Genomic DNA, 27,476 nt, shown 5'->3' with positions numbered 1-27,476 from the left:
CTTGTTGTGGAGGTATGCAGCCTCAGTTGAGTGGTCTCCGGCCTTGGGATCCTGAGGGTCCAGCTGTCCTTTGTCTAGCACTTGCTTGGGTGCCAATCCGGGCATGGACCTGGGCCAAGTTGTCCTATCATATCTCCTCTCCTGCCCTGTTCCTGAGGCCCTTCTGAAACATGGGTCCAGGCCCAGGCTGTTTCAGGGTCTCTTTGAAACACTTGCTTTTCCACCCTGCAGTCTTTGCCCATGGGGCCCACCTTCCCTGGTGGGCAGGGATCCTGGGCTCTCAGCTCTGGGAGGGACAGAGCTCCTGGCCTCAGGCCTTTGGTCCCAGGTGGCTCCTTCTGGATGCCCTGTCTGGCTCTGGGAGCTGGGTTGTGGCTGGCAGGTGGTCTGGCTCCTAGGTGGGATGGGGCGCAGGACAGGAAGGCAAGGGCCTTGCTCTTATGCCCACCGATGTCCCCCCCAGAGCCGGAGCCTGAGCCCCCTACCCTGCAGAAACCTGGCCGCAGGGAGCCTCTGGTGGTCAGGGAGCATGAGGACATATTCCTGACTGCCACGCTGGCGACACCCTCTGTGGCTGCGGTGACCTGGCTCAAGGACGGCGTGGAGATCCGCAGAAGCAAGCGGCATGAAATGGCCAGCCTGGGGGTGACCCACACCCTGAAGATCCGCGGAGCGCAAACCCTGGACAGCGCGGTCTACAGCTGCCGCGTGGGCACAGAGGGGCAGGATTTCCCCGTGCAGGTGGAAGGTCAGCGGGACTGGGCGGCCCCCAGAGCCCCGTGTGTGCAGGGTGAGGGCGCGGGGGCGGGGGGGGGGGTGCGCTCCCCTGGGAGGTGCTGTGGGCAGCGACCCTGTGCGGAGCCAGAGTAGGACTCACCGCCCCGGTGCTGTGCGCAGAGGTGGCCTCGGGGGGGCCCCCCCGCAGTGATGTGCCTGCCCCCCCCCCCCCCCCCCCCCCGCAGAGGTGGCAGCCAAGTTCTGCCAGCACCTGGAGCCCGCCAGCGGGGAGCTGGGCGGCACGGTGACGCTGGCCTGCGAGCTGAGCCCGCCACAGGCTGAGGTCGTGTGGCGCCACGGGAGCGCGCAGCTCCGGGCTGGCAAGCGCTTCCGCATGGAAGCCGCGGGGCCCCGGCGCACGCTCACCGTGTCGGGCCTGCGGCTGGAGGATGCAGGGGAGTACGCCTGCGAAACCCGCGACGACCGCACCAGCGCGCAGCTCACGGTCAGCGGTACGCGGCGGTGGGGTGCGCGGTGGGTGGTGGGGTGTGCGGTGGGCGGGGTGCCCCTGGGCAGCTTCCTGGAGGAGGCGTCCTTTGTCCACGCCGGCGAGGTGGGGCCTCTGCCTCTACCTGGTCGCCCGCCTTCCTCCCGCTTCTCCAGCAAAATTCCCGTCCGCAGCTCCCCGCATGGTCAAGTTCACGTCGGGGTTGAGCGCCGTGGTGGCCGAGGAGGGCAGTGAGGCCACCTTCCAGTGCGTCGTGTCCCCCAGCGACGCAGCGGTCTCGTGGTTCCGGGACGGCGCCCTGCTGCAGCCCAGCGAGAAGTTTCTAATCTCGCAGAGCGGTGCCAGCCACAGCCTGACGGTGTGCAGCCTGACCCTGGAGGACTCTGGCCAGATCACGGTGGAGGCTGAGGGTGTCTTGTCCTCTGCTGCTCTCCGCGTGCGAGGTGTGTGTGTGTGCAGTGTGTGTATTCGTGGCAGGGAGGGCCTCCCCAAGGGCTGGTTTTCTGGCAGCACTCGATGCCAGCTTGTGTACAGCTGGTCTGGGTGACCTGGAGGCTTCTCTGGGTGGGGCCCAGGTGTTAGGTACCTACTCTGAAGGAGGCAAAGGAAACTCCTACAAAATGCATCTGGCTGGGGAGTGGGCAGAGGTTGAAGCTGTCCAGGGAGGCTTCCCGGAGTAGGCATCCCAAGCCAAAACCCCCTGGAGAGCAAAGCGGAGGAAGTGGGGTTGGCAGCTGGTGCAGGCAGAGGCCGGAGGTGGTGATGGGCTGACACCAGGACCTCCCCTGGGGAGCTGCTGCAGGTCCTGAGTGGGAGTCATGTGAGCACACAGCTTCTGGGGAGATGGTGGCAGGGCCTGGACTAGGAGGCCTGCACCACACTTAGGAGTTCCAGGCATGGCAGGGTCATGGGGGGTAGGGGAGCTGGTGATGAGAGGCATGCTGGGGAACGCACAGCCTCCCAGGGCCTGGGCTTCCTCCCCTGTAGTTGTACCTGTACAGGTGCACGCTGGGCCCAGCCTGGAGTCAGCATGTGAGATCATGCTGGGGATCAGCTGTGCCGCCAGGCGTGGGCCGGGGTGGAAGGGCCCCCGAGCTCTGGCCTTCCCAAGAGTGGCAGTGACTGCAGTGACCTCCCTTGCTTGGGACCCCAGAGGCCCCAGTGCTGTTCAGAAAGAAGCTAGAGCCACAGACAGTGGAAGAGCGGAGCTTGGTGACCATGGAAGTGGAGCTGACTCGGCCGTGGCCTGAGGTTAAGTGGACGCGGAATGCTACCGCCCTGGCGCCAGGCAAGAATGTGGAGATTCACGCGGAGAGCACCAGTCACCGCTTGATTCTTCGCTGTGTGGGTTTTGCTGACCGTGGCTTCTATGGGTGTGAGACTCCGGACGACAAGACCCAGGCCAAGCTCACCGTTGAAAGTGAGCAGCAGCAGCAGGCTGGGCCTGGGGGGTGGGCAACTGGGAAGGAGATGGGACGGGGAGGGAAGCAGATGTCCCCCTGGAGGGATGGGCCCTGGGGGATGCCAGGAAGGTAGCGAGGGTGGATGGGGTGGGCTTCTCCCTCCTGGACAGCTGGCCCGCTCTGAGGCCCCTGGGGTGGTGAGTGGCCTGAGGACCATGGTGTCCGGACAGGGGCTCACCTCTCCCTGTGCGTTTGTCCTGCAGTGCGCCAGGTCCGGCTGGTGCGGGGCCTGCAGGCAGTGGAGGCATCGGAGCAGGGCACGGTCAGCATGGAGGTGGAGCTGTCCCATGACGATGTGGAGGGCAGCTGGACGCATGACGGCCTGCGGCTACAGCCAGGGCCCACATGCCAGCTGGCGGTGCACGGCCCCATCCACACCCTGACGCTATTCGGGCTGCGGCCACAGGACAGTGGCCTCATTGCTTTCAAAGCTGAGGGGGTGCACACGTCTGCACGGCTCGTAGTCACTGGTGCGTGGGCTTGGGCAGGACCCATTGCAGAGCGCCTCACCTCTGCCCCTGGGGGAGGCGGGCAGCACAGGGTGGTGGAATCCTGTGGGTCAGGGGCATTGGGTCTCATTCCTAGAACCAGCCATGTGATACCACCCAGCTTAGCCCTCCCCCCACCACCCTGCCTCTCACTTCTCCTGTCCTGCCAACCTAGAGCTGCCTGTGAGGTTCAGCCGCCCCCTGCAGGACATAGTGGCCACAGAGAAGGACAAGGTGACCCTGGAGTGTGAGCTGTCACGCCCCAACGTGGATGTACGCTGGCTGAAGGTACCTCCCTGTTGCGGGAGTCCTGGGCTCCCCCTGCCTGTTTGTGGCCTCGCAGGGGTGGGGTGGCTCTGTTGGGCAGCTCCAGTGTCTGACCTGACCTCATCCCTCCTTAGGACGGCGTGGAGCTGCGGGTGGGCAAGACAGTGGGCATGGTGGCCCAAGGTGCATGTCGGAGTCTCATCATTTACCGGTGTGAGCTCGGGGACCAGGGCGTGTACGTGTGTGACGCCCACGACACGCAGAGCTCAGCCTCCCTGAAGGTGCAAGGTGGGCAGATTAGGGGTCCAGGCCTCCCTGCATTTCCCAGCCGAATGCTGAGCCCCCTTGCTCTGCCCTGCCCTGTGCTCCTCAGTAGTCGGGGGAGGGGGAAAGCTCCGTGTGTCTGTGTGTGACAGGGCCTGGCTTGTTACCCCAGGTCGCAAGGTCCAGATCGTGAGGCCTCTGGAGGATGTGGAGGTGATGGAGAAGGAGGGCGCCACCTTCTCCTGTGAGGTCTCTCTCGATGAGGTGCCAGCAGAGTGGTTCTGGGAGGGCAGCAAGCTCCGGCCCAGTGACAACGTGCGCATCCGCCAGGAAGGTGCGACGCTCAGCAGGCCTCGGGTGGGCACGTCCTCCCTCCGTCCCCCAGTACTGAGTGGCCCGTCTTTCAGGAAGGACACACACGCTTATCTACCGGAGGGTCCTGGTAGAAGATGCAGGGGAGATCAAATTTGTGGTTGAAACTGCAGAATCTCGAGCGCAGCTGCGAGTGAAAGGTGAGAGTGCAGGGGAGGGTTTGTGCTGGATGGCTCCTGAGTGAGCACGCACCCCTTTCCTGTCTTCCAAGTGGGCCCCAGAGAAGCAAGCCCCTAGGTGACATGGGGTCGCCCCCTAGTGGCCCTGGTGAGAGGGGAGGGGGTCAGCATGGGCTGTTCTGCCCCAGCGCAGGGGCCCAGCCTGGTGCCAGGAGGACACAGAGGCAGAGCCCCCAGGCCACAGTGAGGGTAGGGTTCTGGGCGCCCTGAGAACCCCGCTTCCTCATGGGCCACACCCACAGAGCTGCCAGTGACCATCTTGCGCCCGCTGCGGGACAAGATAGCCATGGAGAAGCACCGCGGAGTGCTGGAGTGCCAGATGTCTCGGGCCAGCGCCCAGGTGCAGTGGTTCAAGGGCAGCGTGGAATTGCATTCTGGGCCCAAGTACGAGATGGTCAGTGACGGCCTCTACCGGAAGCTAGTCATCAAGGATGTGCAGCCCGAGGACGAAGACACCTACACCTGCGATGCTGGGGACGTGAAGACAAGCGCCCAGTTCTTCGTGGAAGGTGCGGGCAGGGCAGTGTGAGCACCTCTCCAGCGTCCCGGGAGCGGCTGGCGGTCCTCCCTATGGGACGCCGCCGGTGACCAGCCCCTTGCCCACAGAGCAATCCATCACCATCGTGCGCGGCCTGCAGGACATGACAGTGATGGAACCTGCCCCTGCCTGGTTTGAGTGTGAGACTTCCATCCCATCGGTGCGGCCACCCAAGTGGCTCCTGGGAAAGACAGTGCTGCAGGCCGGGGCCAATGTGGGCATGGAGCAGGAGGGCACCGTGCACCGGCTGACACTGCGGCGCACCTGCTCCACCATGACCGGCCCAGTGCACTTCACCATTGGCAAGTCGCGCTCCACTGCGCGCCTGGTGGTCTCAGGTGAGGGCGTGGCCCCACAGGTAGGCTGCTCATGGATCTGGCATGGACCTGGCACAGGTGGGGGTAACCTCCTCGGGCTGTGGGGACCCCGGGGGGCCCTCCGTGTCCGCAGCGCTACCCTCTCCCCTCCAATTGCAGACATCCCCATGGTGCTCACACGGCCGCTGGAGCCCAAGGCAGGGCGCGAGCTGCAGTCAGTGGTCCTGTCCTGTGACTTCAAGCCGCCCCCCAAGGCTGTGCAGTGGTACAAGGAGGACACGCCCCTGGCACCCTCGGAGAAGTTCAAGATGATGCTGGAGGGCCACATGGCTGAGCTGCGCATTCTCCGCCTCACGCCTGCTGATGCAGGCATCTACCGGTGCCAGGCTGGCAGCGCCCAGAGCAGTGCCCAGGTCACGGTGGAAGGTAGCGGGGGTGCGCAGGGTCCGGGAGGGGGCCGGGGCCGGGGGCGCCTGTGGCGGGTGCTGAGCAGCCGCTGTGCTCCTGGCAGCCCGCGAGGTGACCGTGACGCAGCCACTGCAGGACGCACAAGTCACGGAGGAGGGCCGGGCCTGTTTCTCATGCGAGCTGTCCCATGAGGACGAGGAGGTGGAGTGGTCGCTCAACGGCGCGCCTCTGTACAACGACAGCTTCCACGAGATCACCCACGAGGGCCGTTGCCACACGCTGGTGCTGAAGCGGGTCCGGCGGGTGGACACAGGCACCGTGCGCGTCTCCTCCCCCAAAGTGTCGGCTACCGCCCGCCTGGAGGTCAAGGGTGAGGCGTCCCTGGGGTCCTCCGGTGTGGGGGGGTGCTCTCCGCAGGCAGGAGGTGGCACTGGCTCAGCTCCCCACCCTCTCCCCCCCAGCAAAGCCGGTAGTGTTCCTGAAGGCCTTGGACGATGTATCCGCGGAGGAACGGGGCACGCTGGCCCTGCAGTGCGAGGTCTCAGACCCCCAGGCCTGCGTGGTGTGGCGAAAGGACGACGTGGAGCTGGGCCCCAGCGACAAGTATGACTTCCTGCACACAGCGGGGACGCGTGGGCTCGTGGTGCACGACTTGAGCCGGGACGACACCGGCCTCTACACTTGCAGCGTGGGCTTGGAGGAGACCCGCGCCCAAGTCATTGTGCACGGTGTGTGGCAGGGGTTAGCTTCAGGGGGTGGGACTGGGCCAGGGGCGGGACTGAGCCCAGGGCAGGGGAAAGGGTCGGGGGAGGGGGGCACCCATTCTCCAAGGCCAGAAGCTGCTGCAGACCGAGCGGTCAGCGCGAACTCCTGGAGGAGCAGGTTCGTATGATCTGAGCAGGCCCAGGTGCAGGCAGGGCGTGAGCGATGCCGAGCAAGGTCGGGCTGGGGACACTGGGCTGGCCCTGTTTGATAGGGTCACCAGGTGCCAGGGATTCTGCAGAGGCTGGAGACCTCGCTCTGCACCAGGGTCTGTGCGAGCAGTTGCAGGGGTGCAGAGGGTAGTCAGGGGTTACCTCTTGGAGGCAGCCTGTGGCAGAGGCCCAGGTGTCAGACATAGGATGCCCTAGAAGGACTCCCAGGCTGCAGGCACTGCCCGGCGAAGGTGGTTGTTGGCAGACCACCTTCTAGTTTGTTAGGCAGCCATGTCATAGGTCACCTGCCAGCAGGGCAGCATCAGCCCTCTCACCCCCCGGGACACCAGGGTCCCTTCAGATGTCCCTCTCAGCCTGGGCCTGGCCTCCTATGTGCACTGCTGTCCCGGCCCATTCTCCCTTCTTGCATGTACATGGCAGGGTTGTGCCCTGGTCACCCTGTGGCAGGTCTCTAAAGGTCTGGTGAGGTTTGAGATGGTTCAGGGAAGAGGACAGGGCAGTGTGGTGAGTTTGGGAGCTGGAGGGCCCCTTCACTTGGGGCACCCATCCTTCCCCTTCAGGAAGGGGACACTGGAAGCTCAGGAGCTTTTGAGCTCATGACTACTGTGGACGGTGATTGCTCTCTGTAAGATAGGATGGCGATCACACTGGTTGCAACAGCCCTCGGTGATGCAAACGCCAGGGTTTGGCCAGCTGGAGGCTGGGGGTCAGCAGGCCCACCAAGACTGGGGCTGGAGGGTGGGAGTGAGGTCTCAGCCCTTGTGACAGGGCATGTAGATCTGGCATCCTGGCTGGCATGACCACCGTCTCCTGTGGCCCTCAGACCTGCACGTAGGCATCACCAAGAGACTCAAGACAGTGGAGGTGCTGGAGGGCCAGAGCTGCAGCTTTGAGTGTGTCCTGTCCCACGAGAGCACCGGCGATGCAGCCACATGGACCGTGGGCGGCAAGATGGTGGGAGATTCTGGCCGCTTCCGGGCCACACGCCAGGGCCGCAAGTACACCTTGGCTGTCCGAGATGCTGCTGCTAGTGACGCTGGGGAGGTGGTGTTCTCCATGCGGGACCTCACCTCCAAGGCCTCCCTCATTGTCAGAGGTGAGCATCACCCGCAGGGCAGGCTGGAGGTGGAGCGGGACCGCGGGCTAGGATGGGCACTGCTAGGACTCTGTTCCCCAGGCCTGGGGAGCTTCCCTGGGGGGGCCCAGAGGCATCTGTTGAGGTGCTGGGGGTTTAGTTTCCCAAGGGAGCTCACTCCAGAGGGTGAGATCGTCCAGTGTGTGGGCGGGAGCAGAGTTTCTGGTGTCTACTGTGTGGTCCCACAGCTGGGCAGCCCCCTGAGCTTGTGGCACCACCACTGGCGTTCCTGAGCTCGTGCACCTGGCAGAAACACGGCTGCGTGATTTGGTTCACAGCAGATGCTGGGGATCTGAGTGATCCTGAGGCCTGAGTCTGTGGTCTCATGTTTCCCCTCCCCAACCCTCCCCTGTGACCATGGGGGCTCTGTATAGGTTTTGTGGTCTTGGCCTCTCCCTCAGCATGGCTAGGGCCTGGCTGGGCCTCATGTGTGGCTGCTCTGCTCTCTTCAGAGAGGCCAGTGGATATCACGAAGCCCCTGGAGGACCAGCGGGCCGCTCCGGGCGACGATGTGGTGCTGAGCTGTGAGCTGTCTCGGGCCAGCACCCCGGTGCGGTGGCTAAGGGATGGGAAGTCCATTCGCAACAGTCAGAAGTACGAGCTGGTCACGGAAGGCACTCGGGCCATGCTGGTGGTCCATGCAGTCTCACTCAGGGATTCGGGCCAATACTCATGTGAGACAGAGGCTTCCAAGACTACGGCGACCGTCTGTGTGGAAGGTGACCCTACCAGAGATCCCGGCATGGGTCCCCATGGCCTCTTCCCCTCCTGGCTCAGCAGGGGATCTGTGCAGGATGGGGGCCATTCCCCATCCTGAGGGGCTGGCATGGGGTGTGTGCTGCCTTCAACCTCCCCTCCTTCCACCCCTTCCCAGAAAAGGCAAACAGATTCATGGAGGAGCTCGCTGATGTGCAGGTGGAAGAGAAGGGCACGGCTGTGTTCATGTGCAAGACAGAGCATCCCGCAGCCATGGTGACCTGGCGCAAGGGTGTCACAGAACTGCATGCCTCAAGGAAGCACGTGCCCAGCCAGGAGGGCCTGACCTTGAAGCTCACCATCAATGCCCTGGAGAAGGCAGACAGTGACACCTACACCTGTGACATTGGCCAGGCCTCTTCCCAGGCCCGGCTCCTGGTGCAAGGTGAGGCCCGGGTGGGCACAAGCTTTGTTGAACATGGGCTTGGAGGCCGTCGGACCTGATCCCTGACACTTCCAGCACTGGGGGTATTGTCACCGAGGCACTCCTGGAGGGACCTGGTGTGACGGTGTGGGTGTCCTCATGCAGCTGTTTGCTGAGAGCCCCTCCTGTGTGCTGGCCCCGGGGTTCGGGAAGGATTGCACATGGGATGTGGGGGCCTGGGAGGTCTCAGGTGTGAGTAGCAGCTGTACCTGTGGGTAGCCTGAGGGTTACTCCCCCATCTCACAGATAGGGGAACGGGCCTGCCGTAGGAGCTGTGGCTGCCCAGGGCCATAGGGCGCACGTGTCTAGCAGGGGAGTGCACTGCCCTCATCACCAGGGCCAGCATCCAGGCTCAGGGCAGGGTCCCCCAGGGCGGGGCGGGGGGTGGAATCTGTCCACAGGAAACAAGGGAAGACCACAAAGGCTTGCTGTGTTTTTTCTATGACAGCCAGCCGTGTAGCGAGCTCACGTGGAGACCCCTGAGTAGGTTAGAAACCATGCTCCATAACAAAGCAGCACCCATGCTTAGTCCAAACAACATGGGTTAGAGTGAGACCCCACAGGAGCAAAGCCATGTCTGCGAAGACCAGACATGGTCGTGAGGCTGTCGGCAGTGTGGCCAGAGTTGTGTTGGTCTTCGCATGCTTTCCCATCTGCTCTGCACTTGCTGCCAGCTTCTGGGTCACCCCCAAGTTCTTTCCATGGCCCCACAGCCCTCAGACCCCTGCAGGTACAGGAGGAGCCTGGAAGCAGCATCCACCGTAGTCGTCAGGACTGCTTTCTGAGCTGTCCCCACACCTACGTTGTTCACGGCAGAAGTGGGGTCTTTGTCCCTAATGATTCATGTCGCTAATCCTCCAAAGCATTTGAATTTGATTTTAGCGAAGGCAAAACTGTTGTCACACTCCTGGTCCTCTTGTTCATCCCGGATTTAATGGTGTCTGGGACCTTGGGGATGGATGCAGGCGGGTGTGGAGTACAGTTCAGCAGTCGAGGGCCCTCTGCGCCCAGCCTCTGTGCTCCGCAGGAGGACCCTGGAGGTGGGCCTGGACAGTTCAGCTCTGCGCCCCTTCCTGGTTCCTGGGTTTGTCACCTGCGGCCTATGAGCTGTGAGCCTGCTCGGGTCTTGGGGGAGTGACCGTTTCCCTTGGAGCTGGTGGCTGGGGACCCTGACTTACTGCTCTGTTCTCTGCAGGCCAGCGTGTACTCATTACGGAGGCTCTGGAGGACGTGGAGGTGCGTGAGGGAGCCTCAGCCACCTTCTCCTGCCGCATCTCCCCTGCCGACTATGGGCCTGTCCACTGGTTCCTGGACAAGACGCCCCTGCACCCCAACGAGCTCAATGAGATCGAGGTTCAGCCAGGTGGCTACCACGTGTTAACCCTGCGGCAGCTTGCCCTCAAGGACTCGGGCACCATCCACTTTGAGGCAGGGGACCAGCGGGCCTCGGCCACCCTTCGGGTCACAGGTGGGTGGTATGATCTGTGCCCTGAGGGGTCTGGTCCCTGGGCTGGAGGGTGCAGCCTCATGGTGGGCAGATCTCGGCCACGTGCATAGCATGGTCCTGGGCAGACCGTGCCTGGCCCGTAGGGCTCATTTTGGGTGATCATCGCATATGGCGTGCAGAGATGATCCACTGTGTCCACACTGTAGGCTGCGGCACCTCGGGCCTGCCCTGTTCCCCTTTGGCCCCGCCTGAAGGGACAGTTGCACACTCGGCCAGGGAGCTGCTCGGTCTGCAGGAGTCCCCAAGTGTCCTTGCTTTGCTCTGTACCCCCAGAAAAGCCCAGCGTCTTCTCCCGGGAGCTCACAGATACTACGGTCACAGAGGGGGAGGAGCTGACCCTGGTCTGCGAGATCACCACCCTGGACGGCTCTGTGTGCTGGACCAAGGATGGGAAGGTCCTGCGGCCATCAGCCCGGTGCCAGCTGAGCCAGGAGGGCCACCGTGCCCAGCTGATCATTACGGGTGCCACCATGCAGGACGGCGGGCGCTATAAGTGTGAGGCTGGGGATTCCTGGAGCAGCTCCATTGTCAGGGTCCACGGTAAGTTCCCAGGGTCATGCCCTTGTCTTGGGGCGGGGGGGGGGGCCCAGGCCCCATGTGGCTCCTCCTCTCCTGGTCGGGGAGGCCCATGGCCCCCACAGTCCGGCTCCAGTCGCCCCTCCTGCCACCATGGCCTCCTGACCAGCAGCGATCTTGTGTCTTGGTTTCTGGCCCATCTGTGTCCCCCTCTCCCAACTCGGCTCATCTCCACCTGTGTCAGCATGGGCCACATCACAGACACCACAGGCCAGCCCTTCCACAGCAGCATTTACCATTCCTTGTCCTGGAGCTGGGAAGTCACAGGGCCGGGCGTCGGCAGGGCCACATCCTCCCGAAGGTCCCTCCACGGCGTGTACATGCCATTTTCTCCCTGTGTGTGTGTGCGCCCTAACTTTCTCTCACGTGATCATGTATCTTGTGGGATTAGGCACCTCCAGATGACCTCATCTATGTTAATCACGTTGGTTAAGACCCTACCTCCAAACACAGTCATTGTGAGGTTCTGGGGTTTGGGGCACTCCAGTGTGTGGATTTGGGGGGTACAGACCACCCTACTCTGTCCTTCTCTGCTCTTGGCCGTTTGTCCCCCTCCTGGAAGACAGTGTTGGGGATTGTGTTCTGTAGCCCCTGTGTGGGAAGGGCGAGGTGGGCCTGCCTGAACTCTCAGGCCATGGCATGCCCATGACCCCTAATGCAGGGGCTATCAGCCAGGTGGCCGCAATGGGTGCTGAGCCAGGCCTGTGCCTGCCCACAGCACGGCCAGTGTGCTTCCGGGAAGGGCTACAGGACCTGGATGTGCTGGAGGGGAGCGCTGCCACACTGCGCTGTGTGTTGTCCACGGTGGCTGCACCCGTGCAGTGGCACCGGGGAGACGAAGTTCTGCGGCCCGGAGGCAAGTACAGCATGCGGCAGGACGGCCCAGTGCTGGAGCTGGTGGTGCGGGACCTGCGGCCCCAGGACAGTGGGCAGTACTCCTGCTGCTTCGGGGACCAGATGACCCTGGCCACCCTCAATGTGAAGGGTAAGCACCCCTGCCTGCCATCCCGCAGGCCCCTTTATGCTGGTGGGATGACGAACATGACCTAGTCTGTGTGCCCTGTTACAGCCCAGCCCACCGAGTTCATAGGGAGACTGAGGAACAAGGAAGCCACGGAAGGGGCCACGGCCACGCTGCGCTGCGAGCTGAGCAAGGCGGCCCCCGTGGAGTGGAGGAAGGGGCCTGAGGCCCTCAGAGCCGGGGACAGGGTCAGCCTGAGGCAGGACGGGGCCGTGTGCGAGCTGCAGATCCGGGGCCTGGCCGTGGAGGACTCCGGGGAGTACTCGTGCGTGTGCGGGCAGGAGAGGACGGCGGCCGTGCTCACCGTCAGGGGTAAACGCCGTGTGGGGCCGCGTGGACCTGGGGCTTGGTGTCTGCCCGTTGTCTCCCCATTACCCCTCCTTCGTAGCACTTTGTGGGCCCCTATGTCTGTCCTCCTGTGGTTCTGTTTGTCCTGGATCCTGTTTCCTCCTTCAGCAGACATGCTGATGTTTACGTTCAGCCCTGTGCCCCTCATCTGTGTAAGGCCTGTGGGCCTCCCTCATTGTCTCCACATGTGTCTCACTAACGTGAGGCCCTTCGAGGTGGTGTGATCCTTGCATGTGTACCCATCCTGGACACAGGGCCCCAGAAAGCTGACTGGCTCTGGAGTCCTGGCTCTCCCCGGCCGTGCTGGCCAGCATCACACCAAGCGTAACGTCTGGGGAGCCACGGAAGGGCCACGGCCACACTGTGAGCAGGCCAGGCTGGGGGGGGCGGGGCACGGCCTACACCAAGTGCTCTGCACACCCAGCACCTGGCCCATGTCTGTTGGGGTTTGTGTCTTCTCTGTCATGTTCGTGTCCTGCCTCTTCCCTGTGGTCAGAGACCATGATTGTGTCTATGTCACCTTGACCCTCCGCAGCGCTGCCCGCCAAGTTCACCAAGGGCCTGAGGAAGGAGGAGGCCACGGAAGGGGCCACGGCCACGCTGCGCTGCGAGCTGAGCAAGGCGGCCCCCGTGGAGTGGAGGAAGGGGCCTGAGGCCCTCAGAGCCGGGGACAGGGTCAGCCTGAGGCAGGACGGGGCCGTGTGCGAGCTGCAGATCCGGGGCCTGGCCGTGGAGGACTCCGGGGAGTACTCGTGCGTGTGCGGGCAGGAGAGGACGGCGGCCGTGCTCACCGTCAGGGGTAAACGCCGTGTGGGGCCGCGTGGACCTGGAGCTTGGTGTCGGCTTAGTGTCATCCTGTCACCCCTTGTCTCTAGTAGGATTGTGGACGTCTGCGTCTTGCCAGTGACCTTCTCCAGTCTCTCCCAGCCTCCACATCCTTATTCTGTATCTGTCGCGATGTTCACATCCATGCTATGTCCCCTCTGGACTCTGTCTTCCTCGCTATCTGTGTGTTCATTAAGTCATTCACGCTGTGACCCTTTACTGGTATGTGATTCTCGTGGGTGTTTCATCTTAGACCAAGTGTCCCCAAGACAATCTGATTTCCTCTGTGTCACCTTGACCCTCTGCAGAGCTGCCCACCAAGTTCACAAAAAGTCTAAGGAATGAAGAGGCCTCGGAAGGGGCCACGGCCACGCTGCGCTGCGAGCTGAGCAAGGCGGCCCCCGTGGAGTGGAGGAAGGGGCCTGAGGCCCTCAGAGCCGGGGACAGGGTCAGCCTGAGGCAGGACGGGGCCGTGTGCGAGCTGCAGATCCGGGGCCTGGCCATGGAGGACTCCGGGGAGTACTCGTGCGTGTGTGGGCAGGAGAGGACGGCGGCCGTGCTCACCGTCAGGGGTAAACGCTGCATGGGGCCACGTGGAGTGCATGAGTGCCTGTCCTTGTCTATGTCTTGGCATTTTCTCGGGCCTTTAAAGGACTCACCTCTCTGTCCTTTGGTCACTAATGTTCACCTCATGGCCTCACGGGCCCATCCTGGTGGTGTGACAGTCCCCCCGCCACCGTCTCACCCCAGTCCGCCCAGTTCTCCCCCTTCAGTGTGTCCAGCTGCATGTTGGGACTCCCACGTAGGGCTGATCCTGGCTCCCGTCTGCCTTTGCCCACCCCTCAGCTGCCCAGGTGGTGTTCAAGGAGCCTCTCCGGAGCCTGCAGGCCAAGGAGGGTACATCAGTCACCCTGCGCTGTGAACTGTCCCAGCCCGGTGCCACTGTGGTCTGGAGCAAGGGCGGCCTGGAGCTGCAGGCTGACTCACGCCGGGAGCCTCGGCAGCAGGGCCCCACGGTGGAGCTTGTGCTGCGGGACCTGCACCGGGGGGACTCAGGGGAGTACACCTGTGCCTGTGGCCTGCAGTCCACCAGTGCCACCCTCACCATTACAGGTGAACCCCAAGGCGAGACCGGAGCCAGTGCTTTGGGTTGGGCCTTGGGGTGGCAGTGTCACTCTGGGCATCCCCTGGGGGCCTGTCAAGCCTGGCAGGAAGCTCAGCCTTCACCCTGAGGTTACCCCATCCCCCACAGCTGCACCCTTTGTGGTTCACCCTTGCGCCACATAGCCACACCTCTGCAGTTCCCCTCCTGCACTCCATAGCAGCACCCCTGTGGGATCCACCCTAGTCCTGTAGCTGCTGTACCCGTGAAGGTCCCACTGGAAACCCATAGGGGTTCCCATCTGTACCCTGTGGTCATGCCCCTGCACACCCTTGAGGTCCCCCTCTACCCAGCAGCCATGCCCATGCACCCCATAGCCACACCCCTCAGGACCCCTGCACCTGGTAGCCACGCCCCTGCACCCTATAGACATACCCCTGAGGTTCCCATTCCTCAGATCCTTAGCAGCTTGCCCCGCCCACTCTTTAGCTCCGCTCCAGCAGTCAGTCCCATCTCCTGGAACCCCTCAGCTAAGTACCTGTGGTGCCTCCCCTACTTTATAGCTGCTCTCTGGTGATCCTCCCCTGCACCTCTGTGGCACTCTGGGTCCCACCCCCACTTCCTCTCCTACCCACGCAGTTGCACCCCCCCGTCTCCCTGCACCCCTAGCGACACTGCTCCTGTGCTCCTGCTGTCCCCCCTGCACCCCCTGGTTGCTCCTGCCCCGGGCCCTCATGGCCCTCATGGCCCTCACACTCTCCTGCCTCCCGCAGCTGCACCTGTGCAGTTCCTCAGGGAGCTGGAGGCCCAGGAGGTGGACGAAGGTGCCACGGCATGCCTGCGTTGCGAGCTGAGCCAAGAGTGTGCCAGCGTGGACTGGCGCAAGGGTTCCCTGCAGCTTTTCCCTTGTGCCAAGTACCAGATGGTGCAGAAGGGAACAACCGTGGAGCTGCTGGTGCGAAGCGCAGAGCAGGAGGACGCCGGCCACTACACCTGTGACACTGGCCACACGCAGAGCACAGCCAGCCTCTCTGTCCGAGGTGAGCTGCCCAGTGGCCCCTTGTCCCCCGCCCCCCGGAGCCCTCAATCCCCGGCTGGGAGCCCAGAGCCTTGCTTGGCAGCCCTAAGCGCCGCTCCCTGGCCCCCTAGCCTGCAGACCCGTGTTCCAGGAGGAGCTGCAGAGCACGGAGCAGGAAGCAGGCGGTGTGGCCTGGCTGCACTGCCAGCTGAGCAAGGCAGAGACTGATGTCCCAGTGCAGTGGCTCAAGGAGGGTGTGGAGCTGCACCTGAGCCCCAAATATGAGATAAGGCGCGTGGGAACCACGTGTGAGCTGCTCATCCACGGGCTAGAGCCCAAAGACACTGGCGAGTACGTCTGCGTGGCCGGTGGTCAGAAAACCATGGCTTCTGTCATGGTCAAAGGTGAGCCCTCGCTGCCACACACTTTCTCCCTGCGGCTGCCCAGGCGTACACCTGGCCCAGCCCAGCACCCATTAAGGTCAAGCACTTGTCTGTACCTTGTTTTGGCGGCTCTGGGGTCACAGGCTCTCTCTTGTCCTTTCTGCTCTGCTCTGGGAAACAAGCTGCACCCCTCCCTAGACACTGCCCTGCCTCTCACCCCCAGCCCACGGGTGGGCGGCCTGTCCTCGTCGTCGCCATGGAGCCCCTGCGTCTCTCAAAGGGCTTGGCTCCCTGCTGTCCTGGCTAGGGTAGGGCTGGCCACAGGGTGGGGATGGACAGAGGCAGCCCACCCCTCCACAACTCCTTTCACATTTCCTCCAAACAGAAGCACCCCCAGCCGGGTCTCTGCCCCTAGGAATTGAATGTCATGGTGACAAATGTCATGTGGGGCACATAGAGGCTGTGGTAAGAGAATAGTGAGGGTGTTCAGGAAACCTTCCCAGAGAAGGAGGAGTGGGAGGTTGGCCTGGGTGCCCTGGCCTGGCTGGTGAAGGGATCTCCTCACCTATACCCCAGAACCAGAGGTGACCATCGTGCGGGGGCTGGTGGATGCTGAGGTGCAGGTCGACGGGGATGTGGAGTTCAGTTGCGAGGTGTCACGGGCCGGCGTCACGAATGTGGAGTGGCGGCTCCAAGGCCTGCCCCTGCAGAGCAACGAGGTGACGGAGGTGTCCGTGCGAGGTGGCCGCACCCACATGCTGCAGCTGAAGGGTGTGACACCAGAGGATGCGGGCACCGTCTCCTTCCATGTGGGCATGCACACATCCTCCGCCCAGCTCACTGTCCGAGGTAGTGGGCTCCAGGCTGGCTCACTGCCCCCTGGGTGGAAGGTCCAGGCCCTCTGTGGGCCCGGCAGGTCCCTGGGTCCCTGCCCTTGCAGGGAGGGAACCGGTGGGGAGGTGGCCCTGTGAATGGGTGGTGCCGGGGTGGCCAAGATGCACTGGAGTGGTGCCCCATGTGATGTCTCCAGGAAATGGGATTGGGTGCTAGGGCGGGCCCTGGGGGCTGGGAGGCATGCCTGGCACAGAGGCCAATGCCCCGTCTCCCACTGCACAGTCCCCGAGGTCACCATTGTGGAGGCCCTACAGGATGTGCAGCTCAGTGAGGGCCAGGATGCCCACTTCCGGTGCCAGCTGTCCAGGGCCTCTGGCCAGGAGGCCCACTGGGCCCTGGGAGGGGTGCCCTTGAAAGCCAACGAGATGAATGACATCACAGTAGAGCATGGCACGCTCCACTTGCTCACCCTGCACAAGGTAGGCTCCCTGGGACCTGCTGCCTGCCACGATGCATCTGGGGTGGGGCTGGGCTGGGGGCCTGTGGAAATGATGGGAGCAGGGCTGCCAGGCTGAGACCCCCTCTCTCCTTCAGGTAACCCTGGAGGATGCTGGAACCATCAGTTTCCAAGTGGGCTCGTGTAGCTCGGAGGCCCAGCTAAAGGTCACAGGTGGGCAGCTTGCTCCCATAACCAGCCGCGTGCCTGCGGGTCATTCCTCTACTCTTCCATCCACCCGTCCATTCACCACCCATCTTTCTGTCTACACCCACATATCTACCTTTTCATCCATCTCTCCACCATGTATCCATCCACCATCCATCCATTCACCATCCATCTGTCCATCTGTTCATTTACTGTCCATGTGTTCATCTGCCATCTGTCCACTACCCATCCATCTGTCAAATCACCATCCATCCATCCATCTGCTCATCCACCCATCCATCATCTATCCACCCTCCATCCATCCATCCATCCATCCACTGCACATCCATCTGCTATCCATCCATCCATCTAGTGGACATCCACCCACCATCCATTCATCCATCTACTCATCCACCCATCCATCATCTATCCATCTACCATTCATCCATCTACTGCACGTTCACCCACCATCCATTCATGCATCTGTCATCCACCCACCATCCATCCAGGTACTGTAGATCCACCCACCGTATCCATTTATTCATCTGCTTATCCAACACTTATCTATCCACCATCCATCCATCCATCCATCCATCCATCCATCCATCCATCTATCCATCCCTCATCCATCCACCCACCTCTATCCATGTGCCCATCTAGCCACCTAGCATCTATCTTACCATCTACTTGGAGAAGGGCCAGATGCAGCTCTGCCCTCAGGGAGTCCCCAGTCTGCTGGGTGAGTTGGACATAGAGACAGTATGTGTCCTGAATCTCAGGTCCCCTCCCCTGTTCTGGGATCTTCAAAGGGTGGACAGACACAGGTAGCTCTGTGGACTGTGGGACTGGGAAAGGCTCCAGAGTGCAGTGCCCTCAAGTTGAGTGATGGGGGAGGAGTGGCACTCTGGATGTCCTGAGTGGAGTGGGTCCAGGGTGGGCATCTGTAAGGGGGCAGCATGGGACTGGGTTGGACTTTGCAGGCTCCACTGAGGGCTGTGCCTCTTGGCCCAGTGTCTCCTGTTGGAGTGTGCTGGCTCATGTCAGATACCTGGCCATAGCTTTGTGGGGAGGGCTGTGAGCCTGGGGGTGTGTGAATGGATGCCCTGGTAGGTGGCATATAGATGAACTTGGGAACTCTACTGGAGATGGGAATGGGGAGCTGATGGGGTAGGGCAAGGATGCCATCAGGTGTGCACTTTTGGGAGAGGGTGGAAGGGCAAGTGCAGGCTGGAATGTTAATGGTGCACTATTAAGTGCACCATTAGGAAGGGCATGGGGGTCTTCTGAGGGGAGCAGCCATGCAGCCATGGTGGGCACAGGGGTATAGAGCAGTCATCATCTGTGTCTGGGAAGGCCCTGGGTTCAGGTCCTACTGCATGACAGAGCAGGGGGCAGTTGCCCCACGGCATTAGGGCCCAGGAATCTTAGGGCTGGGGGAACCTCAAGACGTCTGGACAAATGGAGCTCTGGGGATGGGAGAAGTACCTGCTTCTACACCTCCAGGGATGGAGGGCTTACTTCCCAAGGGAGATCCCCCCCACCCTATCAGAGCAGCAGGCCCCATGGTTTCTCTTCACCCTACACTCACCCCACAGAGATCACATTCTGGGGGCATGGGGCTTATGTGTTGTGCCTTCTGAAAAGGGCATGGATGTAGGTCATCAGTCTCATTTGGTGAACCTGGACATGTTCCAGTGGGGGTGTTGGGTACAGGGGGGCTGAGGCGGCCCTCCATGGGCTTGCTGTAGGTAGTCTCTGCCTATCATTCTACAAGTGAGGTGATCCAGCTGGCCTGGGTAGATCTCTAGACTCAGCCCAGCGTAGCCTTTGTGGACCCCAGCTTGGCTCCGCAAACTCAGGATGCCCAGCTCCCCTCCTTTTGCCCTCTTGCGCAGAGGCAGCACCATGCCTGGTACGTGGCTTGCAGAATGTGGACGTCTTTGCGGGGGAGGTGGCCACGTTCTCCTGTGAGGTGTCCCGTGCGGGTGGGCCGGAGGCCCGCTGGTGGCTGGATGGCACCCTGCTGCAGGATGGCCCCCAGAGTGCCATCTCCGTGCGTGACGGGACCTTCCACTCCCTCACACTCTCGGGCCTGGGGGTTGCCGACTCCGGCACCATCACCTACCGCGCAGGGCCCCTGGTCTCCACGGCCAAGTTGTTGGTCAAAGGTATTGGCCAATGGGACCCTGCCCTGAGCTGGCGCTTCTGCACCTACTGATTCCGCACGCTTGCTGCAGGCTCCCGGGGTGGCAGGTTTGGGCAGGTCCTGGGACACGGACTGGGCATTGCTGTGTGTGTGTCACGGGCAGGCACAGTGGGAGGTCTGCTGGCCTGACTGGTGGATGAGAAGGTCAGGCTGGGCAATGGTAAAGCTGTAAGCCAACCTCATCCCACCCACTTGTGGGGCCCAGTCACTGCCTCCTGCCTGGCCCCTGCTGTGTGGCCAGGTGCTTGTCTACAGGGCTGCCAGGAGGCGAGAGTCCCCTTCCTGGCCCTGGGCCGAGCCTGCACTGTCCCTGCTCGTGGCTGCTTCCCTTGCTGCGGGCTCAGTTGAGGTCCTGTGCCCTTCGAGCTAGGCTTTTTTGGGAACACCAGTGGGGGTGTCCAGTCCCCCTGGGATGGCTGGCCAGAAAGGCTTCACCCGGCACTTTTGCCCTGATCCTCCTTTGTGCTTTAGAATAAGTGTGGACGTTCACCCACATCTGAGGGGCGAACCATTAGTTGAGTAGGATTTCAGCAGGCTAACAAGGGATAGGGACCCCAAGGAGGTTGGCAAGGCCTCTGGAGAAGGTACAACCTGGGCTGGAGGTGCCGTGTGTCCAGCAGGGGGCTTTTGGGGAGAGGTGCTGTGTCCCTGCTGAGGCAAAGCATGCCCTGGGCCAGGGGTTCAGGGAGATGCAGGGACCCAGGGGACGGGAGGGCTTAGCCCTGAGGGCTATCTGCCAGGGGGGGTGGTGCGGGGGGCAGGCAAGGCTTGCCCTGTGAAGAGGGCCCTTGGTCATCATTACAGGTCCCCTCATGCCGCAACCTTGCGCTTGCTTGCTGCTAAGCCTCTGAGGGCAGAGGGAGGGTGGGGTCCAGCTGCGTGGCTCCAGCTGACACGTGACCGGGGTGTCGGCCGACAGATCCCACGGTGGAGGTGGTCAGTGCCATGCAGGACCTGGTGGTGGAGGAGGGCGGCCCGGCCGAGCTCCTCTGCCAGTACTCACGGCCCGTGCAGGCCACGTGGAAGATGGACGAGCAGGAGGTGCGCGCCGACGGGCGCCGTGTCGTCATAGAGCAGGACTGGACCGTGGCCAGGTTGTCCTTCCGGCCGGCCTTGCCCTGCGACAGTGGCATCTATTCTTGTGAGGCTGCGGGCACCCATGTGGTGGCCCTGCTGCAAGTGCAAGGTGAGGCCTTGCACAGCTCTGGCATGGCTGGGATCGTCCTTAGTGGTATAGAGGCAGGCGGCGACAGCCTATGCCCTGTGACCAGGCCAGAAAGACAGGGTCGCAGCAGGCAGCCCCCTGCTCCTTCCACAGCAGCCTGACAGGATAGGATGGGGGTGCTGGGCTAAGCTTCTGGAATCTTGGGGTCTTGGTTACTCTGCTTTCCAGGCTGGCCACCCAGAGGGCACTGGAGCCCTGTGTCCCTGTCTGCGTACAGCAAGGACACTCTGGGGAATCAGGGGAGTGGTGTTGGCTGCAGCCCCTGTCAGAGGGGGTCATCACTTGGCTGCTGCCACTTCCTATCTGGGAAAATCTGAACCGTTCCTAGTGGCAAGTGAGCAGGAGGGTGGGAGCAGTGTTCTGGGCCATCAGGATGAGCAGGTGGGCTTGTCTGGCCACTGCCTGATGGCACACCCACCCCTTCCTTCACTCTTTAAAGAGCTAAGTTTTTAAAACACTTTTTTTTTGTGGTCACTGGGGGCACAGATCAGAATAGACAGCAGTTCCTCCATTCTGGGGACTATCCCGGTGGGAGCTGCAGGAGGACGTGATAGCAGCTGTGGGCAGGGGCTGCCGTGAGTGCCAGGCTAGACAGAGGTGGGAGTGGGGGGACAGGCATCTGGGCAGGGTAGGTAGACAGGGGAGCCCAGAGAAGTGGGAGACAGCAGGGGGCTCATGGGCTTGCTGTTGCCTTGATATCTGGGATTGTATCGAGATGAAGCAGGAGTGCCATCTGGGTGTGATCTGGGTGACTCTGGGTGCCATCTGGGTGTCATCTTGGCGCCATCTGGGTGACTCTAGGTGCCATCTGGGTGACTCTGAGTGCCATCTGGGTAACTCTGGGTGACTGCAGGCTTGGCAGTCACCCCGCTGCTCCTCCCCTCATGACTAAGGGCAGCTGTGGCCCCAAAGTGGCCATCCATGCACAGTGGAGGTGTGGATGGGCTGCTAGGCCCTGTGGCCACTGTTTATTCTGATGTGGGAGGAGCAGGGCCAGGATGTGGGGAGGTGTGGTCTGTGAGCGGCCCAGGCCCAGGAAGGCGGCCAGAAGAGGGATATGGACAGGTCCTTGGGGGCCTCTGCTCTGGTCCCTTCAGTCCGTGGGGCTGCTGGTCCTGAGCAGACACGCTTGCCTGCAGGGCACGTGCACAAGTTTGGATTCAGCCCTGGGCTGTGAACAAGTTTCATTTGGGCACGTCCCTCAGACAGCAGGTGGGGCTGTGGGCCTGGCTGTCCCCTTCTGTCAGGTCAGATCCTGTAGGCAGTGGCTTCCTGAGGTCACATGCATCAGGGTCACACCCTTGCCAGCATCTGGGCCAGCCCTGGCCCACCTGGCCCTCCTTTCTGGCCTAACATGCAGCCTTGCCGCCAGGACCCCACCTGGTGCCTTGAATCCCTTGCTCTGCTGACCATCCTGCCTTCATTCCTATTCTGGTGTCCTCTCTTGTCACTCCTCCTGCCTAGACGACTACCCCACCCAGCTCAGTCATGCCCTGAGGTTCATTCTCCTGGAAGCCCACTCAGATATCACCTGCCCAAGGGGTGGTACGTGGCAGGAATGGGCCGTGGCAGGGGCAGGCCTGTGCAGCCAGGCACTGAGCTGGCATTGGGGCCAGGCACCCCCAGTCCTGAGCTCATGGCTTACAGAAGAAACCCATGCTCACTTAGTAAGACCAGTGTACTGTGCGCGGAAGAGGATTAGAGTGGGTCAGGAATAGGGACAGGACTGGTGTGTGTGAGTCAGGGAGCAGACTGGCCTGCCTCAGCTCTGGCTCAGGGCTGTCCCCGCAGGGGCACAGCTCTTGGGTTACAGGTGGAGGGTATGACCCTGGCTGTGGGTCAGGCAGCTCTGGGAACACCGCTGAGTAAGCCGTCTCACCTGGCTGGTGTGGAGAACCCCCTCCCTGGCCACAATTGAAGGCCACCAGAGCCATGATGCTGTGGGGGTGCATAGGCCCCAAGTGACACTGCATGTTGCTCTTCCCCTGGCAGCCTTATGTTCAGCCCTAAGACCCTTTTTCCGCGGGGGAGGCTCTTCCCCCTGACTGTGTGGAGTCAGTGCAGAGGAGGCCCCCACACGCCCTGAGCTGCCCGTTCCCCACAGCCAAGAACACCGTGGTGCGCGGTTTGGAGAACGTGGACACACTGGAAGGTGGCGAGGCACTGTTCGAGTGCCAGCTGTCCCGCCCTGAGGTGGCCGCCCACACCTGGCTGCTGGACGATGAGCCTGTGCACACCTCAGAAAACGCGGAGGTGGTCTACTTCGAGAACGGTCTTCGGCATCTGCTTCTGCTCAAAAACCTGCGGCCGCAGGACAGTTGCCGGGTGACCTTCCTGGCGGGGGATGTGGTGACTTCCGCATTCCTCACAGTCAGAGGTTAGGGGTGTGGGGGGCGCGCCTCTGAGGTACTTCCCACCGGATGCCGCGCCCCAGGTGTGTGGGAGCGGCGGGGCTGCAGGGTGGAGCCAGGTGTCTGAGACCCCTCCCACCGGATCCCGCCCAGGGAAGGTGCAGGCTGGGGTCGGGGGCGCTGGTCTTTGAGACCCCTCCTGCGCGGGCCGGGCCTCCTCCTCGGCCAGGGGACAGGGGCCGGGGCTGGCGGGCGCGGTGGCTCCGGGGGTTCCCCGCCCCGCCTCCAGGCAGCCCCTGGACGCGCTCACCGCAGACCCCGCCCCACAGGCTGGCGCCTGGACGTCCTGGAGTCGCCACAGGACGCGTCGGTGCGAGTTGGTGGGCCGGCCCGCTTTACCTGCACGCTGAGCGAGGCGGTGCCGGTGGGCGAGGCCACCTGGTACATCAATGGGGCCGCGGTGCAGCCGGACGACCCTGACTGGACGGTCACTGCAGATGGCAGCCACCACGCCTTGCTGCTGCGCGGTGCCCAGCCACACCACGCTGGCGAGGTCACCTTCGCCGCCCACGACGCCGTGGCCTCCGCGCGGCTCACCGTGCTGAGTGGGTGGCTCTGGAGACTGCTGCGGGGGCGGGAGTGTGTGTGGGTTGGGTGCTCAGCTGTTCTGGTCCCAGAGGGCCCGTCGGGTGGGCTCCGGCACACAGTCTCCCTGGTTCCCGAGCGCGGCCTTTGCTGTCTCAGAGGGTCTGGACCCCAAGCACAGCGGCTCACCAGCCTGTGGGGGTGGACCACCTGGCACCCACTCCCCACCCTGGGATCAGACCCCAGGCAGGCAGGCTGGGCACCTGCGGGCACTGATGGGGAGCCTCCACTGACCAGCCCCCCTCCCTGCAGGCCTCCCGGACCCCCCAGAGGACGCTGAGGTGGTGGCGCAAAGTGGCCGCTCTGTGACGCTGTCATGGGTGGCGCCAGCAAGCGATGGTGGCGGTGGGCTGTGCGGCTATCGGGTGGAGATGAAGGCGGCCACCACGGGCGAGTGGCAGCTGTGCCACGAGCTGGTGCCCGGGCCTGAGTGCATCGTGGACGGCCTGGCCCCCGGGGAGTCCTACCGCTTCCGCGTGGCAGCGGTGGGCCCAGTGGGGGCTGGGGAGCCAGTGCACCTGCCCCAGACAGTGAGGCTAGGTGAGTCGCTGTGCGCCCTGCGGCTATTGAGGGTGAAGTCTGCCCAGAGCACTCCTCTCCTGGTCTTCCCAGGCTGAGGAGCCTCGGGGCGTGTCTTTGCTGAGGTGGTGGTTTTGCCCGCAGAGCCCCCCGCTCCAGCACCCCCAGCTCCAGAGACCCGGGCTCCGGCACCCCCCACCCTAGTGCCCCCAGCTCCAGAGACCCGGGCTCCTGCGCACCCAGTTCCTGCGCCCCTGGCTCCCATGCTCCCTGCTCCAGAGACCCGGCAGGTGGGTGCCGGCGAGGACCTGTGTCTGGAGTGCGAGGTGGCCGAGGCAGGTGAGGTTGTCTGGCTGAAGGGGACGGAGCTCATCCAACCTGGCGGGCGCGTCCAGGTTCTCTGCCGGGGTCAGCAACATACGCTGGTCATCCGGGGCTTCTCGGCGGAGGACCAGGGGGAGTACTGCTGCAGCCCTGCCTGGGACCCCACCTCTTCTGCAGCCACTGCCTCCTTCCAGGGTGCGTCCTGGGGACCCAGTGGGGGTGGGAGGGCATGGGATGTGGGAATGAGCTGGGCCCTCATCCTCATTAGCTCCCTGGAGACAGTCAGGGGGTCCTCTTGAGGAGCCTGCCTCCTGCCAAACTGAAGCCTGGTGGGGGAGATGCACAGAATCCTGTGGCTCAGCTTCCTCAGAAGGCTGGCAGCTCAGCTCACACTGCTCCCCCACAGGACCCTGGCCAACCCTGCCCTGTGGGCCTCTGCCCTATGCCCCGCACCCTGCACCCCCAATGCTCTGTGTCCCTCCACCAGCCTTCTAAGCCTCCCCCTCATGCCCTGCACCCCACACCTCCCATGCTCTGCGTCCCCCCACCTGCACTCTGAGCCTCCCTCCTCCTACCTTTGAGTCCCTCACTCTGACTCCCCAACCCCATGCCCTGACCCCACCTCTATGCTCTGAGCACCGCCACACTATGGGCCCCCCACTCCGAACCACCCTCCCCTGAACTCATGCCCCCACCTCCTGTGCTCTGAGCCCCCCTAACACTATGAACCCCCCACAATATGAGCCCCTCCACACCATGAGCCCCCCTGCACCTGCACTGCCTCTGGCCTTCTGCTTGGTTCCACTCCCCCTGTGCAGGAGCCTGAGGTAGGTTGAGATCTGGCCTCCTCAGGGGAGCTGGGGCCCAGGGCCAGTCCAGAACCCCTAAATCCTTGTGCACAGTGGGCCTTCAGAGCTCTTGGCAGACCAGGCAGGCAGCGCAGTCAGCAGCCAAGGCCGGCCCAGGATCAAGGCTGTGTGCCCACCCTGCTGACCAGTGGCATGTCCTCCTCAGTGGAGCTGACCCCAGGATCCAGGGATGAGGCCCCTGTGCAGCCCAGCCTGCCCCCTGAGGCGGCCCAAGAGGGTGACCTGCACCTGCTGTGGGAAGCCCTGGCACGGAAGCGCCGCATGAGCCGTGAGCCCACGCTGGACTCCATCAGTGAGCTGCCCGAGGAGGACGGGCGTGTGCAGCGCCTGCGGCAGGAGGCAGAGGAAGCGGCCCCTGACCTGTCCGAGGACTACTCCACGGCAGACGAGCTGGCACGCACTGGGGAGGCTGACCTCTCGCACACCAGCTCTGATGACGAGTCCCGGGCAGGCACTCCTTCCCTGGTTACCTACCTCAAGAAGGCTGGAAGGCCCAGCACCTCACCCCCAGCCAGCAAGGTGAGTGCCCTGTGTGGCCTGCAGGGAGCAGCCTGGACGTCTTAGGTCTCCACTAGTCTTCCACCAGCCACCCTGCGTTGTTCCATCATCTGTCCACTTGATGCCAGCTTATACAGCCACCTATCCGCTCACTACCCATCTGCCAGCCGTTGTCCATACACCTGTTGTCCATTCACACATTGCCCAGCCACCACCCGTCCATCCACCCATCCTTATATCATCCAGCACCCATCCCTCCACCATTCACTCACTACCTCTCCATCCATCCATCCATCCATCCATCCATCCATCCATCCACCATCTGTTTATCCATCCACTGCCCACCCATCCTTCCACCATTCACTCACTCATGTACCCGCCCACCATCCAACTATCTACTACCTATCTCAATGACGCACCCACCATTCACCCACCCACTTACCATCTCACCTACCCACCCACCCCTCATCCATCCACCCCTCACCTATCTACTCACCCATCTACCCATCCAGCACTCACCTATCTGCCCACCTCTTACCCATCCACCCACCCCACCATCCAACTGGCTGCTACGAGCTGGAACTGGTTTCTCTGTGGTGTCCCTCACAACCTGTCACTCTGTCTGGGTGACCACTTAGAGTGACTCAGGGAAGGTGGAGTTGCCTCTCCAGTGGCAGTAGGAGCCCTGAGGCATGTGATGGTTGACTAGTTGTTGGGTGGGCAGGAAGTGGCTCCACGTGGAGCTGGGGCAGCAGACCTGGGCTTTGCTTCCTGTTCCGCTCCATACATCCCTGCCCCATCCTGGCCCTGTCACAGGCCTCAGTTTCCAAACCTTCCCTGTGTGCACAGGTCGGGGTTCCCACAGTCCCATCTGGGAGGCCACAGAAGCATCAGGAGCAGCCAGCTGCAGCTCGCTCTGCACCAGCAGACCTGAGGGCTGAGGACCTGAGTGACCCGTCCATGGACAAAGCAGCCGTGAAGATCCAGGCTGCCTTTAAGGGCTACAAGGTCCGCAAGGAGATGAAGCAGCAGGAGGGACCTGCGTTCTCCCGCACGTTCAGGGACACTGAGGTCCAGGTGGGGGATGTCCTGCGTCTGGAGTGTGTGGTGTCCAGCAAGGCGGACGTGCGTGCCTGCTGGCTGAAGGATGGTGTGGAGCTGACTGACGGCCGGCACCACCACATCGACCAGCTTGGGGACGGCACCTGTTCTCTGCTGGTCACGGGCCTGGGCCGTGCTGATGCCGGCCGCTACACCTGCCAGGTGAGCAGCAAGTTCGGCCATGTGGCCCACAGCGCGTGTGTGGTGGTCAGCGGGACAGAGAGTGAGGCGGAGAGCTCCTCGGGGGGTGAGCTGGATGACGCCTTCCGCCGGGCAGCCCGGCGGTTGCACCGCCTCTTCCGCACGAAGAGCCCCACCGAGGTTTCAGATGAAGAGATCTTCGTCAGTGCAGATGAGGGCCCCGCGGAGCCCCAGGAGCCCCAGGAGCCCGGGGACTGGCAGACCTACCATGAAGATGAGCGCTTCGTCTACATCCGCTTCGAGTCACTCGCTGAGTCCCAGCGCGCTGCCGCGTGCTTCCGGGAGATGTTTGGCACCATGGGCATCGGGGTGGACATCAGCTTGTCGGAGCAGGGGCCCCGGGGGGTGGAGATGCGCATCAGCAAAGTGGCCCCGGCCCCTGCGGCACCCCAGGAGAGGGCGCTCCCCGCGCTCCCCGCGCTGACCTCCGAGGCTGGTGAGTCTGCTTGTGGCCTGGGGTGGGACAGGACAGAGGGGCACGGGGCTGGCCCAGGGGACTCCTGAGCTGG

The 27,476-nt window shown here is 63.0% G+C and overlaps 1 protein-coding gene across 10 annotated transcripts in view; it reads left to right on the top strand.

Moving 5' to 3' along the window:
* Positions 1 to 27,476, top strand: part of OBSCN (obscurin, cytoskeletal calmodulin and titin-interacting RhoGEF) — a 123,205-nt gene that overhangs the window by 58,325 nt on the left and 37,404 nt on the right. For 6 of the 10 annotated variants that reach the window (XM_038556423.1, XM_038556419.1, XM_038556418.1 and 3 more), the window contains 37 exons: positions 464 to 748; positions 963 to 1,229; positions 1,399 to 1,668; positions 2,379 to 2,645; positions 2,892 to 3,158; positions 3,352 to 3,464; positions 3,578 to 3,731; positions 3,880 to 4,041; positions 4,115 to 4,219; positions 4,501 to 4,767; positions 4,865 to 5,134; positions 5,273 to 5,539; positions 5,625 to 5,891; positions 5,983 to 6,249; positions 7,280 to 7,552; positions 8,044 to 8,310; positions 8,466 to 8,732; positions 9,967 to 10,239; positions 10,552 to 10,818; positions 11,573 to 11,839; positions 11,924 to 12,187; positions 12,759 to 13,022; positions 13,357 to 13,620; positions 13,895 to 14,161; positions 14,924 to 15,190; positions 15,300 to 15,572; positions 16,128 to 16,400; positions 16,668 to 16,864; positions 16,980 to 17,055; positions 18,924 to 19,196; positions 20,154 to 20,420; positions 22,564 to 22,836; positions 23,140 to 23,415; positions 23,708 to 23,995; positions 24,119 to 24,493; positions 25,313 to 25,686; positions 26,515 to 27,403. In XM_038556423.1, coding sequence (XP_038412351.1) covers positions 464 to 748; positions 963 to 1,229; positions 1,399 to 1,668; positions 2,379 to 2,645; positions 2,892 to 3,158; positions 3,352 to 3,464; positions 3,578 to 3,731; positions 3,880 to 4,041; positions 4,115 to 4,219; positions 4,501 to 4,767; positions 4,865 to 5,134; positions 5,273 to 5,539; positions 5,625 to 5,891; positions 5,983 to 6,249; positions 7,280 to 7,552; positions 8,044 to 8,310; positions 8,466 to 8,732; positions 9,967 to 10,239; positions 10,552 to 10,818; positions 11,573 to 11,839; positions 11,924 to 12,187; positions 12,759 to 13,022; positions 13,357 to 13,620; positions 13,895 to 14,161; positions 14,924 to 15,190; positions 15,300 to 15,572; positions 16,128 to 16,400; positions 16,668 to 16,864; positions 16,980 to 17,055; positions 18,924 to 19,196; positions 20,154 to 20,420; positions 22,564 to 22,836; positions 23,140 to 23,415; positions 23,708 to 23,995; positions 24,119 to 24,493; positions 25,313 to 25,686; positions 26,515 to 27,403 — 10,002 coding nt within the window. The remainder of the gene's footprint in view (positions 1 to 463; positions 749 to 962; positions 1,230 to 1,398; positions 1,669 to 2,378; positions 2,646 to 2,891; positions 3,159 to 3,351; positions 3,465 to 3,577; positions 3,732 to 3,879; positions 4,042 to 4,114; positions 4,220 to 4,500; positions 4,768 to 4,864; positions 5,135 to 5,272; positions 5,540 to 5,624; positions 5,892 to 5,982; positions 6,250 to 7,279; positions 7,553 to 8,043; positions 8,311 to 8,465; positions 8,733 to 9,966; positions 10,240 to 10,551; positions 10,819 to 11,572; positions 11,840 to 11,923; positions 12,188 to 12,758; positions 13,023 to 13,356; positions 13,621 to 13,894; positions 14,162 to 14,923; positions 15,191 to 15,299; positions 15,573 to 16,127; positions 16,401 to 16,667; positions 16,865 to 16,979; positions 17,056 to 18,923; positions 19,197 to 20,153; positions 20,421 to 22,563; positions 22,837 to 23,139; positions 23,416 to 23,707; positions 23,996 to 24,118; positions 24,494 to 25,312; positions 25,687 to 26,514; positions 27,404 to 27,476) is intronic. The other 4 variants (XM_038556422.1, XM_038556428.1, XM_038556421.1 and 1 more) reach the window with 3 other exon arrangements.

This window comes from Canis lupus, chromosome 14, assembly GCF_011100685.1.
Source record: "Canis lupus familiaris isolate Mischka breed German Shepherd chromosome 14, alternate assembly UU_Cfam_GSD_1.0, whole genome shotgun sequence".
Taxonomy (NCBI): Eukaryota; Metazoa; Chordata; class Mammalia; order Carnivora; family Canidae; genus Canis; species Canis lupus.
Note: the sequence above shows the minus strand (reverse complement) of the source record. Positions and strands in the feature narration are given on the sequence as shown.